The sequence below is a fragment of the Phyllostomus hastatus genome, unplaced genomic scaffold (genome assembly GCF_019186645.2).
Source record: "Phyllostomus hastatus isolate PE091 unplaced genomic scaffold, TTU_PhHast_1.1 phas_contig_29, whole genome shotgun sequence".
Taxonomy (NCBI): domain Eukaryota; kingdom Metazoa; phylum Chordata; class Mammalia; order Chiroptera; family Phyllostomidae; genus Phyllostomus; species Phyllostomus hastatus.
Window position 1 is genome coordinate 23,262,783 of NW_025333835.1, and position 13,557 is coordinate 23,276,339.

Below are 13,557 nucleotides of genomic sequence, written 5' to 3' on the forward strand. Positions count from 1 at the left end.
TCCATGGAGAACATTTATGTGAATTTGAATAACTTGCCCAATAAGCCTTCCTAAATTAAGCTATACATTTAAAAAGTTATCAATTTTATTCTTAAATAAAATGGAATTGATATGAGTATGGAGAATTACCAATAACAATCAATATCACTTGGATCAGCCTATTGAATTGTAAAAATAATACTTTATCTTCATTATTTGCAGAATGATGGTATAAATTATGTCATTTGGCATTCAGGGCAATTCAACAGGAAAAGTCACTTTGATATAATAAAAAGTTTCTCTTTTGCAGGTTAAAAATAAAGAATCAAAACATATGATTGGCTTAATTATTACACATTTAAAAAGTGGTATGATTGGAAGATTTCTATAATTTTCAAGAATTGACTCCTGTCTTGAAAAGTTTATTTTTTAAATTGGAAAGTCAACTTAAAGAAATTTATATTAAAGTTCAACATCTTTTATTTAAAGCACTTCAAGAGTTTGTATCTTTCTACTATCATTTCTGATGATCTTTCCTGGTTAATATAATATTATTTTTCCAGTCCTAGCTCCAAATTCTAACACAACCAAAAGTATTACTTTATATTATATTCAATGATTTTCATTTCTAGAGTTAATTTTAAAGCTATGTACCCTTCATGGAGTAGTTGTAAAAGAAAGGAAGAAAGAACAAAGGAGGAAAAAGAAGCATTTAAAAAATTATTTCAGTTAAAAAAATATTTGTTCATTTACTATAGTCATAGTTTTATCTGAGTTCAATCCATGAAAACCAGTGTAATGAACAGTATAACTTATAAATATGAAACATTCACCTCAAAAGAAATTTTTCTTAACTGTTTTTAAATTATGACATAAGATTAGAATATAAAACTTTGGCTCTGACTGGTGTGACTCAGTGGGTTGAGTGCCAGCCTGCGAACTGAAAGGTTGCTGGTTTGATTCCCAGCCAGGGCATATACCTGAGTTGCAGGCCAGGCACTTGGTTGGGGTGTACAAGAGGTGACCAATTGATGTTTCTCACATTGTATTCTTCTCCATCTCTTTCTCTCTCCCTTATCCTCTCTTGAAAAATAAATAATAGAGTCTTTAAAAAATAAAAATAAACTAAACCACAAACAAAAACCTGCTCTTTAAAAATTAAAGATGAGCAAGCAGTATGTTTTGAAAATATAATATTTTTCCAAAATTCTTCAAAAGAATTTTAATTAATTCTTAATACATTCTTAATTTTAATAAATTCTATTAAATTCTTCAAAAGAATGTAAAACTTTGAAGGATGGATATCATTTAACTAGAAAGGCATGTCAAGTTTGGAAGAATAATTCAAAGTAAAATAAAATCAAATCTATCAAACTTTATAATTAGAAAGAAACAAGATGATCTTATTCAATCTACCTCCCTGCGATGCAAAATTTCCTTCAAATTTCCTTAACATTGGTGGTTACGAAGAGAGGAAATAGATGGCTGATGGTCAGGAGGCAATAGAACTTCTTTAAAAAAAACTATGTATCTGCCCTGGCTGGCGTAGCTCAGTGGATTGAGCACGGGCTGCTAACCAAAATGTCGCATGTTCAATTCCCAGTCAGGGTACATGCCTGAGTTGCAGGCCATGACCCCCAGCAACCGCACATTGATGTTTCTCTCTCTCTCTCTTTCTCCCTCCCTTCCCTCTCTGAAAATAAATAAATAAAATCTTTAAAAAAAAGTTAAAAAAAACTATGTATCTTTCTACTATGAACAATATGACTTACAAAAAATAATTGAATGTAAAAACTATGGCTAACAAGTTTTCATCCCACTTTCTTCTTGAACCCTTCTGTCAGCGGAAAAGTTTTATGAGTGATACATTCCACTCTTAGACAGTTATCCATGTAGCAAACCTCCTTTTTGTGGAAGCCAGCGTAGACCTCTTTGTGCTTATTGTCTATCCATCAGCTAGATGTCTGTCCACGGAAGAGCACAGCATGCATCTAATGCATCTACTCTACAGTGTTCTTTCAGACTCTCTGCATGTCCTTTTAAGACTAAGCATCACCGGCATTTCCAAACCCCTATTATTCTAGGCTATTCTCTTAATGCTCACTAGTTTGTTGTCTAACTAAAAATTATGGTGCCAGGACTGAACATAATATTCCAGATGTCATTTGAAGAGCAGTGTAAAATAGTATTGTTTTCTTTTATCTGGATTTCATATTTTTATCCATTAAACTGAGGTTTATATTGGCACTTTTAGGAGTTCTATTACAATGTTGATTTACATTATTACATAACCAAATAAAACCCATTGGTGTTTTTCATGCTTTCAGATCAGGTCTCGTGATCATTCATGGCTAGTGCAATAAATGTTTTAGGACACTGAATGCAAAATTTTATTATTATTGCCATTTTGCTGACATTTGCCAAGTTCTTCTTGAAAAGTTTGGTCCTGTAAACCTTTCAACGAGCAATTCCACTTCTTTACAAAGATGAGAGTAAAGTTGTCAAATCTCTCCCCAAATATGCATGGAGAAAATATAAAGAAATGTGAGCATGTGTGGCTAAATCCTTAATAACAAACCTGCATTACATACATCATTAAGGAAAGGAGTTCAAACTTTGAAGTTAGCCTCAGAGGGGAATGCCTACAGACAGAGGAGACTAAACAAATAATTCTGTTTATCTGGTTTTGCATGACTTTTGTTCTACAACATCTTAAGAAAATTCAAAATATATCTGCAGCAGAATTGTTACTTTGCTTATTTTTTTAAGGAAAAGTACATTCTATTTGTATGTTTGCTTAGGGAAGAAATCATGATAGAAATAGCACCTCCTACTGGTCAAGAAATTGCAGCCAGTGATAAAAGGCAACACACACACAAAGTATTGTATATGCAAGGGATTAGAACACTGTATGAGAACCTCACAAATAAATAGGTAATCCACAAAACCCCAGGTCATCAACACAACATCCAATATTATAATCAAGAGTTGATTCTTAAAATCTGATTTGCTTTTCTTAATGTAAATAAATTTCTCTTCTGTCAAAGGAGGCATCATATTACTAAAGAGAAGTAAATAATACCTCACAATTAGTCAATTAAGGATATTAGCTACTTCATTACTGCAAATCTACTGAGTGAGATGTGTAAGTTGATTATAACTCTTACTATTGCCCATTGTAGGCATACGAGACTGCAAAACGCAATAGAAACTTGGAAGAGAGAAACAAATTAGTGAAGAGAGGAATGTAATTTTCTTGTAAATTAAGTAGATGAGAGAATATGTGGTTATTTAATTAAACCTAAAAATAACAGATTTTTTGCTCTTAGAGCTTAGAAAAAAGATTTTTACTAATTTCTGTTAGTAACAGACCCAAAACATATTGTGACTTGTTTGAAATGCTTTATTTTATTGTATATTATATATTGGCCTTGTCTCATGTGACTCAGTTGGCTGGGCATTGTCCCACAAAAGCAAAAGGTCACTGGTTTGATTGTTGGTCAGGCCACATGCCTAGGTTTTGGGTTCGGTCCCAGGTTGGGGCACGTACAAAAGGCAACCAATTGCTGTTTCTCTCTCATATCGCTGTTTCTCTCCCTCTCCTTTTCTCTCCCTTCCCCTCTCTCTGAAAATACTTTTAAAAAAATGTTTAAATGATGTATATTACATACTTAATAAAATAAATATATTTATTATCTAGTTCCTCATACCAAAGATATATTTACATTCAGTTAAATTGTAGTTGTATTTTATTCTTATATATACTAAATTAGTTCTATATCAAAATACTGTGGGTACAATGAGTATTCCAGTCCTTAAGAATTATATAGCATAATGCATAATATAATGATAAGCAGGAATTTAAAAAAATTAATATGCTCTGCTTTGCCACTTTATTCCTGTAAATATTGCTTCTCTAGAGCACCAGTTTAGGGATATAAATATCAAGGGTGAGAAGCGGGGTTGGCTGGGGTGGGGGAAACGGTGTGGGGGAAATGGAGACAACTCTACCTGAACAACAATAAATGTCACCATCATAACCCATAATCAAACCAATAAAGAATGACCTCCACTTACCTAGTACACCTCCTTTAGGCTCTGCCTTCTGAATCTGTAATCCAGAGCTTAACTATACTTAATGGGATTTTATAAACTGCATTAGAATACCTGTGTTTAAATGTGTCAGCTTAATAATTCTCAGAAATTCTTTACTAAAGATAGATATCTTTAGTATTCATAGAACAAATATGTATATCTGCCCTGACTATCTGTTTTGTTACAAGCAATATTCTATACACTGGGATACGAAGGTGGACAAACACTATCAAAATCTCCCAAAGGTCGTTCATGTGCAGTCTGCCACACCATATTTGGGGCCCTCATAATACATTGCCCAGGCACTTGCTGCATGTAGGAAGCTGATAATAACCCTCCAAGTTTTTTTTTCCACATCTTTATCTAGAGAAATTGTGAATACTACTTTGTGTGGGAAAAGAATTTTTGCAGATGAGATTAGGTTAAGGATCTTAGGATGACATTAACCGGACTTATCTGATGGGTTCTAAATACAATCACAAGTATCCTTACAAGTGAGCGGCAGAGGGAAATTTTACACTCAGACACACACACACACATACACACACATACAATGAAGAGAAGGCAGCAATGAGAGCAACGCAACCACAAACTGAAGAATGCCTCCAAGTGTCAGAAGCTCAAAGAAGCAAGGAGTGGGAGCTCCCAAGAAACCTTGAGAGGGAGTGGCCCTCCTAACCCTTTGACATCTTGTTTTGGTTCAGTAATACCAGTTTCAGACTTCTCCAGAATTGTGACAGGATAGATTTTTGTTTATTTAAGTCACTAAGTGTGTGGCAATTTCTTACACAAGCCACAAGACATTCATCGAGTGCCCAACACAAGTTTTAAAACTAAATAGATGACATGAAGCCCAGTGTGTAGGTTGGGGGTGTTTTATTTGTGCATTCTTCTGTTATCCTGACTTGTGACTCTCCCCAAGGAATACAATGCTTTGTTATAATAATAAAAAAAAACTTCTTGACAGGTAAGGCACATTTCCACACCATGAATTTTCCTCTCAGAAGTTGACATGTTTAATGGATTAAAATATCACAAAGCTTGATAATACAAAAAGAGGTAGTGTGGATGCTGCTGTTGGTTGTTAACACTTAGCAAGAAAAATTAGAACTATATATAAACTTTAAAAGTTGGTTTGTGAATTATAAATCCATGTAAAAATATTTTCCTACATCTTTTCTTTAATAGATAAGATGTTTCAATGGGATTAACTCTCAATTAATATTGCCCTAGTCTAGTATTTTTTCCAAATTGATAAAAATTGCATTTATAAGTTGTTACATTTTAAACAAAGTACCAATGTGTATACAATCGCTTTCTTTCTGCTGTATGCATGTTGGTTATGTGCCTACAAGCTCACAGTGAGAGGACAGACATGCCCAAGAAGCAAACTATACATTATTCATTTATTTAATTTGAGTATACTTGAAAAAATTTAGCTATGAGATAACTTTTAATGTCAAATGCAGGTATTTGGGACTCACTGCACTGATATAAAATTTATATTTCAAAACTAGTTTTTATTCTGCCCTAAAGATGAAATTCAGGATTTTGGCCAAACATGCTAGCCAAATTGCATTCCTGGCACCAAAGGGGAGTATTTAGAACCCTTAAATAACCCTCTCCTTAATTATAAAATACACATAATTCTATAAAAAAGTATGAATGTTATTGGGACTCTGTTGCTAGGATGAATTGATTCCAAACTGGTATTTATTATCAAAAATGATTTATGATATGTGCTCAGTCCAAATGAATGTCAGGAGCACTACAGGAGGCATTGCATTGTGAAGCGCTACAAAGAGCCTTCTCCCTTTCATTAACTTCCATTGCTGGTTGCTATGGCACCTGGTGACAACCATAAATTTTGGAAATTATCCCGATCTGCCTTCTAAGGCTCCTGGCAAGTCCACTCAAGCAACCAAAATAACAAACAAATGAAATGTCCATAAGCAACCTCAAAGTTTTTCTTTAATTGCACATTCCTTTTCAAACTAAAGTTGAAAATGGGACATATCTCAAATAACTTAAATGGAGATGACGGTAATGGACCACTGTGCTGGATGACTCAAAAGGTGATTCCTGTGTGGATATAGCTCTGGTGCTGAAGAAGCGCATTAAAAGTTTACACAAAATAACTCCATTTCATGAAGTGAAAAAGGAAAAAAACATGCAAATAAACAAGTAAATAAGTAAATAAAATACACTAACAAACATAATACTAGAGCTGGAAAAGGCTTTGAAAAATATAAAAATCATCATTTTTTTCTCGGGAAAAAAGATGCCTCCAAGAAAACATACTTAACTCCAATATTCAATTGTTGAAAAGAAAAAATAAGGGAATGACTAGGAACAAATTGATATATTTTTATAAACTTATCAAATTTAATAAATTTTCTACTTCACAGGACCAATTCTGGCAACTTTCAAAGCAATTTCCATCTGTTGTGCTTTTCAAAAAAGTAATTCTAAGAGCATGAAAGTGCAAGTCAATGCTCATAGGTAGGCTAAAGTTTAAATCTTGGAAAGAATTCGACATTTGGGGACAGGGTTTATTTTCTTGTGTTTTTGAGGCTTACATGTTTACTTATTTGTTTAGCTAGTTTTAGAAATATGCTTTCCAAGTCTTTTAAGATATTGATATACTATATACTCTTGGAAACAAAGTTTTGAAATTCTAAACTCATAGGTCAAAAACATCGTCAAAATGCCATCAAATCAGTTTGCTTAATGTCAACAACATTGATATATCACCTTTCATTGAGGTTTTTTTTTAAATGAATAACACACTTCATCTTCCCCATCTTAGGAAGAAAAGAATAACATTTCATTTTATAAGAAAGTGGCAAATATAAGAAAAGAATGTGGCAAATATAAATAAAGTCCTGGAACATAAAAGTCTATAGATTCATGTTGAATCATATTTCTCCAATATACTAAGTTCTCCTTGGAAGAAGAGTGTTACACCCTTTTGAGAACTGTAAGATTTCTTTAACACCATTAGATTTCAGGTCAATGTTTTAAGTTAGCAAATAATTCAGGAGATAGAGCTACTCTATAGTCCCTAAAATCTAAACTCCTCCAGCTTGAAATATTTTTTGTAAAAAGAGTAACCATATTGAATATATTAAGATAACAGCATTCAAGTGCAACAGTCAAACTTTTGGCAGTGTCAGATCTCCGGACCAGCCTCTAAAGTAAAACAGGCAGTAATGAGCTCTCACACCCTGGCTTAAAGCCATTCACTGAGCTCCACAGAACAGCAAACTGTTGAAGACCCACTTTTCAATTCAGTTTACTGTCCTGACGAGCAACTACTTCTTCATCCTTCTCTAGAACCCAATTATTGGAGATCTTTCTCAATATAATGCTTAATAAGCTTAAAAGGAATTTTAGTTTCTAGATTCACAATATACTACAAAGAACAAAAGTAAAAACTAAGTTAAAAACATGGAACACAACAGTTGAAATACATGAAATGCTCTTAATTCATAAATGAATGTTCATAAACATGAATCAAGTTTAATTATCTTTGCTGCCTCTGTTCGTCAAACCAGAAAGAGGTCTATCAAAAATAACTTAATCTGTCGATTTTTTGGGTTGACATATGGTCGTCAATTAGTTACAAACTCAACTTACTGAAAAGTCACTTGTTGGTGTTAAATATGTGAGGTGTTGCTATGTATGTATTCTGATGACATCATGTTATTTCATCAGTGCTTTGCTGATGAACTATTTACTGCCTTCACCTTCAAAAATTAAATGTTGGCAGACAATTTGGAAACAGATCTTCCCTCTTTTGATATGAATATAATCTGGAATACTTTTCAGTCACCAGGAAACTGCAGTTAATAATATGTGAGTTAACACAAACTTATCAAATATAGAATAATGATTGTTAAAAACTGATTATGCTTAAAAATCCCCAAAACATACTTTAGTAAGAAATTAATTGTCAATGATTCTTAGATCTTTCCTCTAGTACATCTGAGTCTTTCAAACATTAAACATGAAAAGTTAAGATTTCAGTTCCATCTGGCCTATGTACTACATAAAAAACAAAACAAAATAAATAAATATTTGAATAAGGAGATTTTATCTAGTTCAATTAAAATAGCTAAGGCTTAACAAAGCACTACCAATTTCTTTTCCAAATCTCAAATTCGCAATTAGATTTTCAGGCAGTAGGATTCAGTTACTTGAGAAACATGACTGACTAAACAAATAGAAACCGTAGTACTAGCTCTGTAGTTTGACTCATGCTCAGCTATTAATTTTATTCTCTATGTCTCAATTTTTCATCTGTAAAATTAGCCTCAAAATATAGATTTCCATGGGACTTTAAATAACTTACTGTTATGTTTATAATGTGGTACCTTACAGAAAATATTAAACATATAAAATGAAGAAACAGCTTCAAATTCAACTCAACGGATGTTTGATAAAGGTCCACAAAGGTGAAGAAACTGTTCAGATGCTGGCACAAAAATAAAGGTGAATTAAAACATTCATTTCTTTCAAGGAGTTTTCAACCGAATTTGGAATGTGAGAAAAGATACACCATGATAATATTATATAACAGAGAAAGAAAAAATATTACAAAAGAAAAAAATACACATTGATACAGTAATTCAGAGGGAAAAAGATGAAGACTCATCATCTTGCCAGCTTATCTTTCTTGTATGAGTTGTTTTCACATGGCCATTATATGCTTTTGTTTATATGTGTGTCTCCTCAGTACACTTCTCTTTTTTCTCAATATATTTCTATGCTGGCAAGAATTATTATAAATATTATATATTATATAATAATATCATCATCAGTACTATTATTTTAATTTCTTCAAGGGTATGGTTGAAACATGGAAAGTGTGCAAATGTGTAAGTGAATAAAAGAATTAATGAAAGCAACACTATTGTGTGGAAATCAAATAGTTATTTCTGCATGCAGAGCAATATTTAAGTTGTTTATGGTATATACCTTATGTGATCAAGACTATTCCTTTACTTGTACATTTTCAAAGTTTTAGTAATAAACATCCTTCAAATGCTCCTAATGGAAATGTATTCACATCCTAATTTGAGAGGAAATAGGATATATTCCCATTTGACACAGTCACTGTCTTTTGTTTAGTGCATTTCAATCTGTTTTGGAACACTAATGGAATGAGACATAAGTTTAGACCCCAGAAAAGAGGGTTTGTGCAACCAGTGACAGTTACCAGCTGATTGTCCTCAGAACGTCGCCAACTCTCTCCAAGCTTTGAGTCCTCAACAGGAAAATAGGGATGGTACTTTGTGTTTGATATTAGTGAAAGGATTAATTAAAATATCCCCCTGCATTGCATTCAATTAAGCTTCTTTTATTTTATCTTAAATAAAGAAATGATGATAACTATAATGAAGTTTTGAAATAAATTCTCCTCGGTAACATCTTAGTGTGTACAAAACATAATCAATGAGTGTAAATATCTACATAAATATACATAATGTGTATTATTTATGTATGCCATGGCATTGGCTGATTTTCAATATTTTCGGTGTAAATAAGCACGCTCTTACCTGTTGGTGGGATTATCCCAGGAGACATGAGGCCAGGGACAGAGTGTGGCATGATGTGAGAGTTCTCTGGGGAGGTGACACTTTGAGTCCTCTTAGGAGGCCTTCCGGGTCTAGAACTGAAACAAACAAACAAAAAATTTTTACAATTAAGCTGTTGTCTTACACATCATTTCAAAGTTGTTTCAAGTGGTAACATGGACTGTAAATAAATTTGTTTCAAGGACGGTTGCTTTTGCAGTTAGATGTAATAGACTTCCATCACTAATTAGATTACATGCTGAATTCATTTTCCTCATTGAAGATCAGCCACTCTTGATGCATAATTCATAGCCTGCACCTCGTTACCTGCTTCTTCATATTAATATCTATACACAGTTTGAATTGCCTCGTTTGCATATGCTAAAGTTCTGCATGCAGCCTTCAGCACGAAAATTATGCACTAACTTGTAATAATTATTACAGTCAGCCTGCTATTGATTTATGAGACTTTTAAAAACCAAATATGTGTAGTACTTGTAATGAATGATATTTTAAGGTTCTTCAGGAAATTAAAAGGCAATGGCTGCCTAAGGAAATGTTCTGCTTGTTTGATTTAATACTACAGTTAGCTGGGAGGTGGAATGAAAGAGTGATTCAGACCTATAGCACATTTTTCGATGATATGTTTTATTACTTCGCACTGCTAGCCTGATATCTAGATGATAAATGACAATACATATCTAATGTGTGAAAAGGTCTTGCAATTTCTTTATTTTTTGTCATTTAAAAGATAAGTCAAGTTATCATTTAACCCTTATTCTAGTTAAATGAATAGCCCCACTAGGTTGCCTTATTTTTAATATACTAAAATAAATTGGAAAGGCTTAGGATTATTTGTAATACATCATTGAGAAACTGCCAGTAGAGCATCTTACATCTGCCTTTAGGGTAAATAAGAATATCTGGTGTGTGTGGTTTAGTAGTACTTGTCTTTACATATCTCTTACACAAGATTAATTTTTAAAATTGTAAAAGCAGAAGGTGAAGAGAAGTATTCACTAACCTTGTATGAGAATAACATGAATGTAATATTAGCAATTTTTGAAATAAACATAGCATTATGTTCCCAATATGTGCCTCTGTATCATGAATGTGCTTTTATGAAATGTTTTTTCATCATTTATCTGGTCAATATGTGCCTAGATATATCATAACTTCTGGATGCAAAATTCATAAATTAGAATTTCCATGTTAGCCTCAGCTGAGGTCTTTTGCCTCATCAGAAGATTCATTTAATGTATGCAGTATTTAATGTATGTAGTGTATGTGCTCATTTAACAAATAATTATTAAGCACTTGCTGTTATCAAAGTAATTCACTGTGGAGGCTACATTATAAGAAAGAGTTCTTTTGTCTTTAGCAGCTTTTACCTTGCCCAGGCAGGGGTTGGCAGTAGGGGTGGGAAGGGCATATAAACCTGGTCCATCAATAAACTATAGTGCAAGCTGGAATGTGCTAAGTGTCATAAGAAAGTTACAGCCTGATTACTCATTGGAAGTTAGGCTAGGTGATAATACTTCCCTGTTGAGGGAAGAGAGGTAAGATTTCATGGCAGTGGCCACTTAAGAAGAGAATTTTGAAGGATGAGTTAGACATGGGGAGAAAGAATGGAAGAAAAGTACACTCCATTGAGAATAAAATATATTCTCCTTCCTTTGTACACTCCAGAAAGAACTGGAAACATGAAAATGTTTAAATGTACAGGAGTGTTTCCCTACAAGCCTAAACAGGCTAAATATGATGAAAAGCAGAGAATGATGCTGAGAGAGAAACCTTCTGGGGCCAGATCCTGGAGGGCTTTGAAGGAAGGGCGAGATTACATGCTTGATTTGCTAAACCATAAGGACACTCTCCAGTTGTTCTGAAATCTCTCTCTGGCTACTTATTCTTATTCTTCATTATTTCTCTTCATCCTCAGCTGGTTCTTTAACTCCTGTTATTTGCCTAGGACCAATCAACAGCCTTCTAATAGTCACCATTTTCCCTGACTGATCTTTCTACTGAGAGCAGTGAGATGCTAAGGAATTATGGCTAAATACATATCTGCAGCCTAGATCTTCCTCCTGGGATTCAGACAGGTATACTAGAAATCTCTGTTTGGACATCCCATAATTTAAGACTCAGCTTCTCCAAATCTAAACTCAGCATCTTACCCATTAAAACCTATTCCTCTTTCCTGGTTCAGCGAAATGGCACTTAATTGTAACTGAGTCAAAAATCCAGGACTCAGCTGTGTCTTTTCCTTCCTTTGTACACTCAAATGTCACCCCAACGAAGATATCTCTCTAATACATTCTCTCTTCTCTATTCCCACTCCTATAGTCCAGGTAAATCCTTCATTTCTTACCTGATATATGGTTACAGCCTTCTTAACTTTTCTAAGATCTGCCTCTAACTTTGTCCCACTGTGAGGCCTAGAGTGAAGACTACTCTCCATACTTATCTCAGAAACATTTTTCTAAAATGCAAATTCAATCATAGTTCCCATTTGCTGAAAGATATCAATAGCTTCCTATAAGATTCACATTCCTTATCATAGCACCAAGGTCTTCCAAACTTGGCCCCTGCCTGCTTTTCCAATGTCACCCTTTTATTCATACATTTATGGCTTATATTTCACCCTACTAATTTTCTAGCAGGGCCATAAGTTGCTTCCGCCTCGTGTTACACTATCTTTATAGATGCTGCCTCCTTTGCCACCAAATCCCTTTTCTACACCAACCCACTCTCATCCCCGTTTTACCTGGCTATACTTCACTAAACCATAATCATTCTTCTTACTAACCACATCTACTTAGTATGTTTTCTTTGCACTGTGATAGTCCATGATGGACAAATATATTATAGCTCTTCACTGACTGTAGGAATATGTTTATTTGTTTCACTCCCAGGACTGTATAGCACAAAGTATATTAAATATATCCTTAATACTTAGCTCAGGGCCTGGCTCACCTTATGTATTTATTTTCGTTTTTTAATTTATTCTTTTAAATTTCACTGTATATATTTAAATAAACTTTAACACAATTTATGAAGCCCTTTTCCCCAAATTCCTCAAGTATCCTACCCCATTCATTTTAGTGGTCTCAAAGTTTCCAGGAAATGAAAAGTAAGACACAAAAATAAACCTTGGAATTCTGAATCTAAGGATAACATACACCAGAAGACCAGAACAAGAGAATAGAGGTATTGGGAGAGCTCAAGCAAAATGCCATAGAGAAAATAAAAAAGGGAAGGGAAGGGAAGTAAGATTTAAACATTTTAGCCCTTTAATTTGTTTTGCTTTTAAAGAAAATGAAACTGTTTAGAAGCACTTTATTATTCAGGCCACAAGAGCTGTCCTCGGGCCCTTACTTTGCAAGTCGAAGTCAGGTTATAAAGTAGGAACACTTCACTTCATACTGTGGTTAGAAAGGCCAGTGGGCTTTTTTCACCCCAGATATCTCCTGCCCAAACTAGGACACTGCCTCCAATTCACCAATAGAAATTCACCGCTTTCAGTTTAAAAGCTTTAAGATCTTTTCAAGCCCTCCTTTAAAGGGCAAATGCCTGGATGGCGGTAACACCCTAAAGCCATCAACTAACACCCTACTGAGGATCACTTTACAGTTAGGAGAGAGCATTGTCTTGAAATGTACATGCAAATAATGGAGAGGAATGGAAGGAAAGATCTGAAGGAAGTCAAGTAACTTAACCTTTTGCATAAAAATAAAACTACTAGGAACATTTCCTTAGAGTTATAGCCAACTCCTTGATTGTGGGGAAGTTAGATTTTTTTATTAACAAGATGTTTCTCTCTCTGCCTTTGTGACCTACAGTTAGGTTAGGTCCCCTTAATGTTCCCCCTTAGTGCAGTCTGGTCACTAACTGCCAGAAGGTTTGG

The 13,557-nt window shown here is 34.0% G+C and overlaps 1 protein-coding gene across 1 annotated transcript in view; it reads right to left on the bottom strand.

Annotated features, from left to right (window-relative positions):
• The window catches only part of DACH1 (dachshund family transcription factor 1), a 397,049-nt gene that overhangs the window by 215,806 nt on the left and 167,686 nt on the right, over positions 1 to 13,557 (bottom strand). The window contains exon 2 of the mRNA XM_045839183.1: positions 9,636 to 9,751. Within this exon, the coding sequence (XP_045695139.1) occupies positions 9,636 to 9,751 (116 nt within the window). The remainder of the gene's footprint in view (positions 1 to 9,635; positions 9,752 to 13,557) is intronic.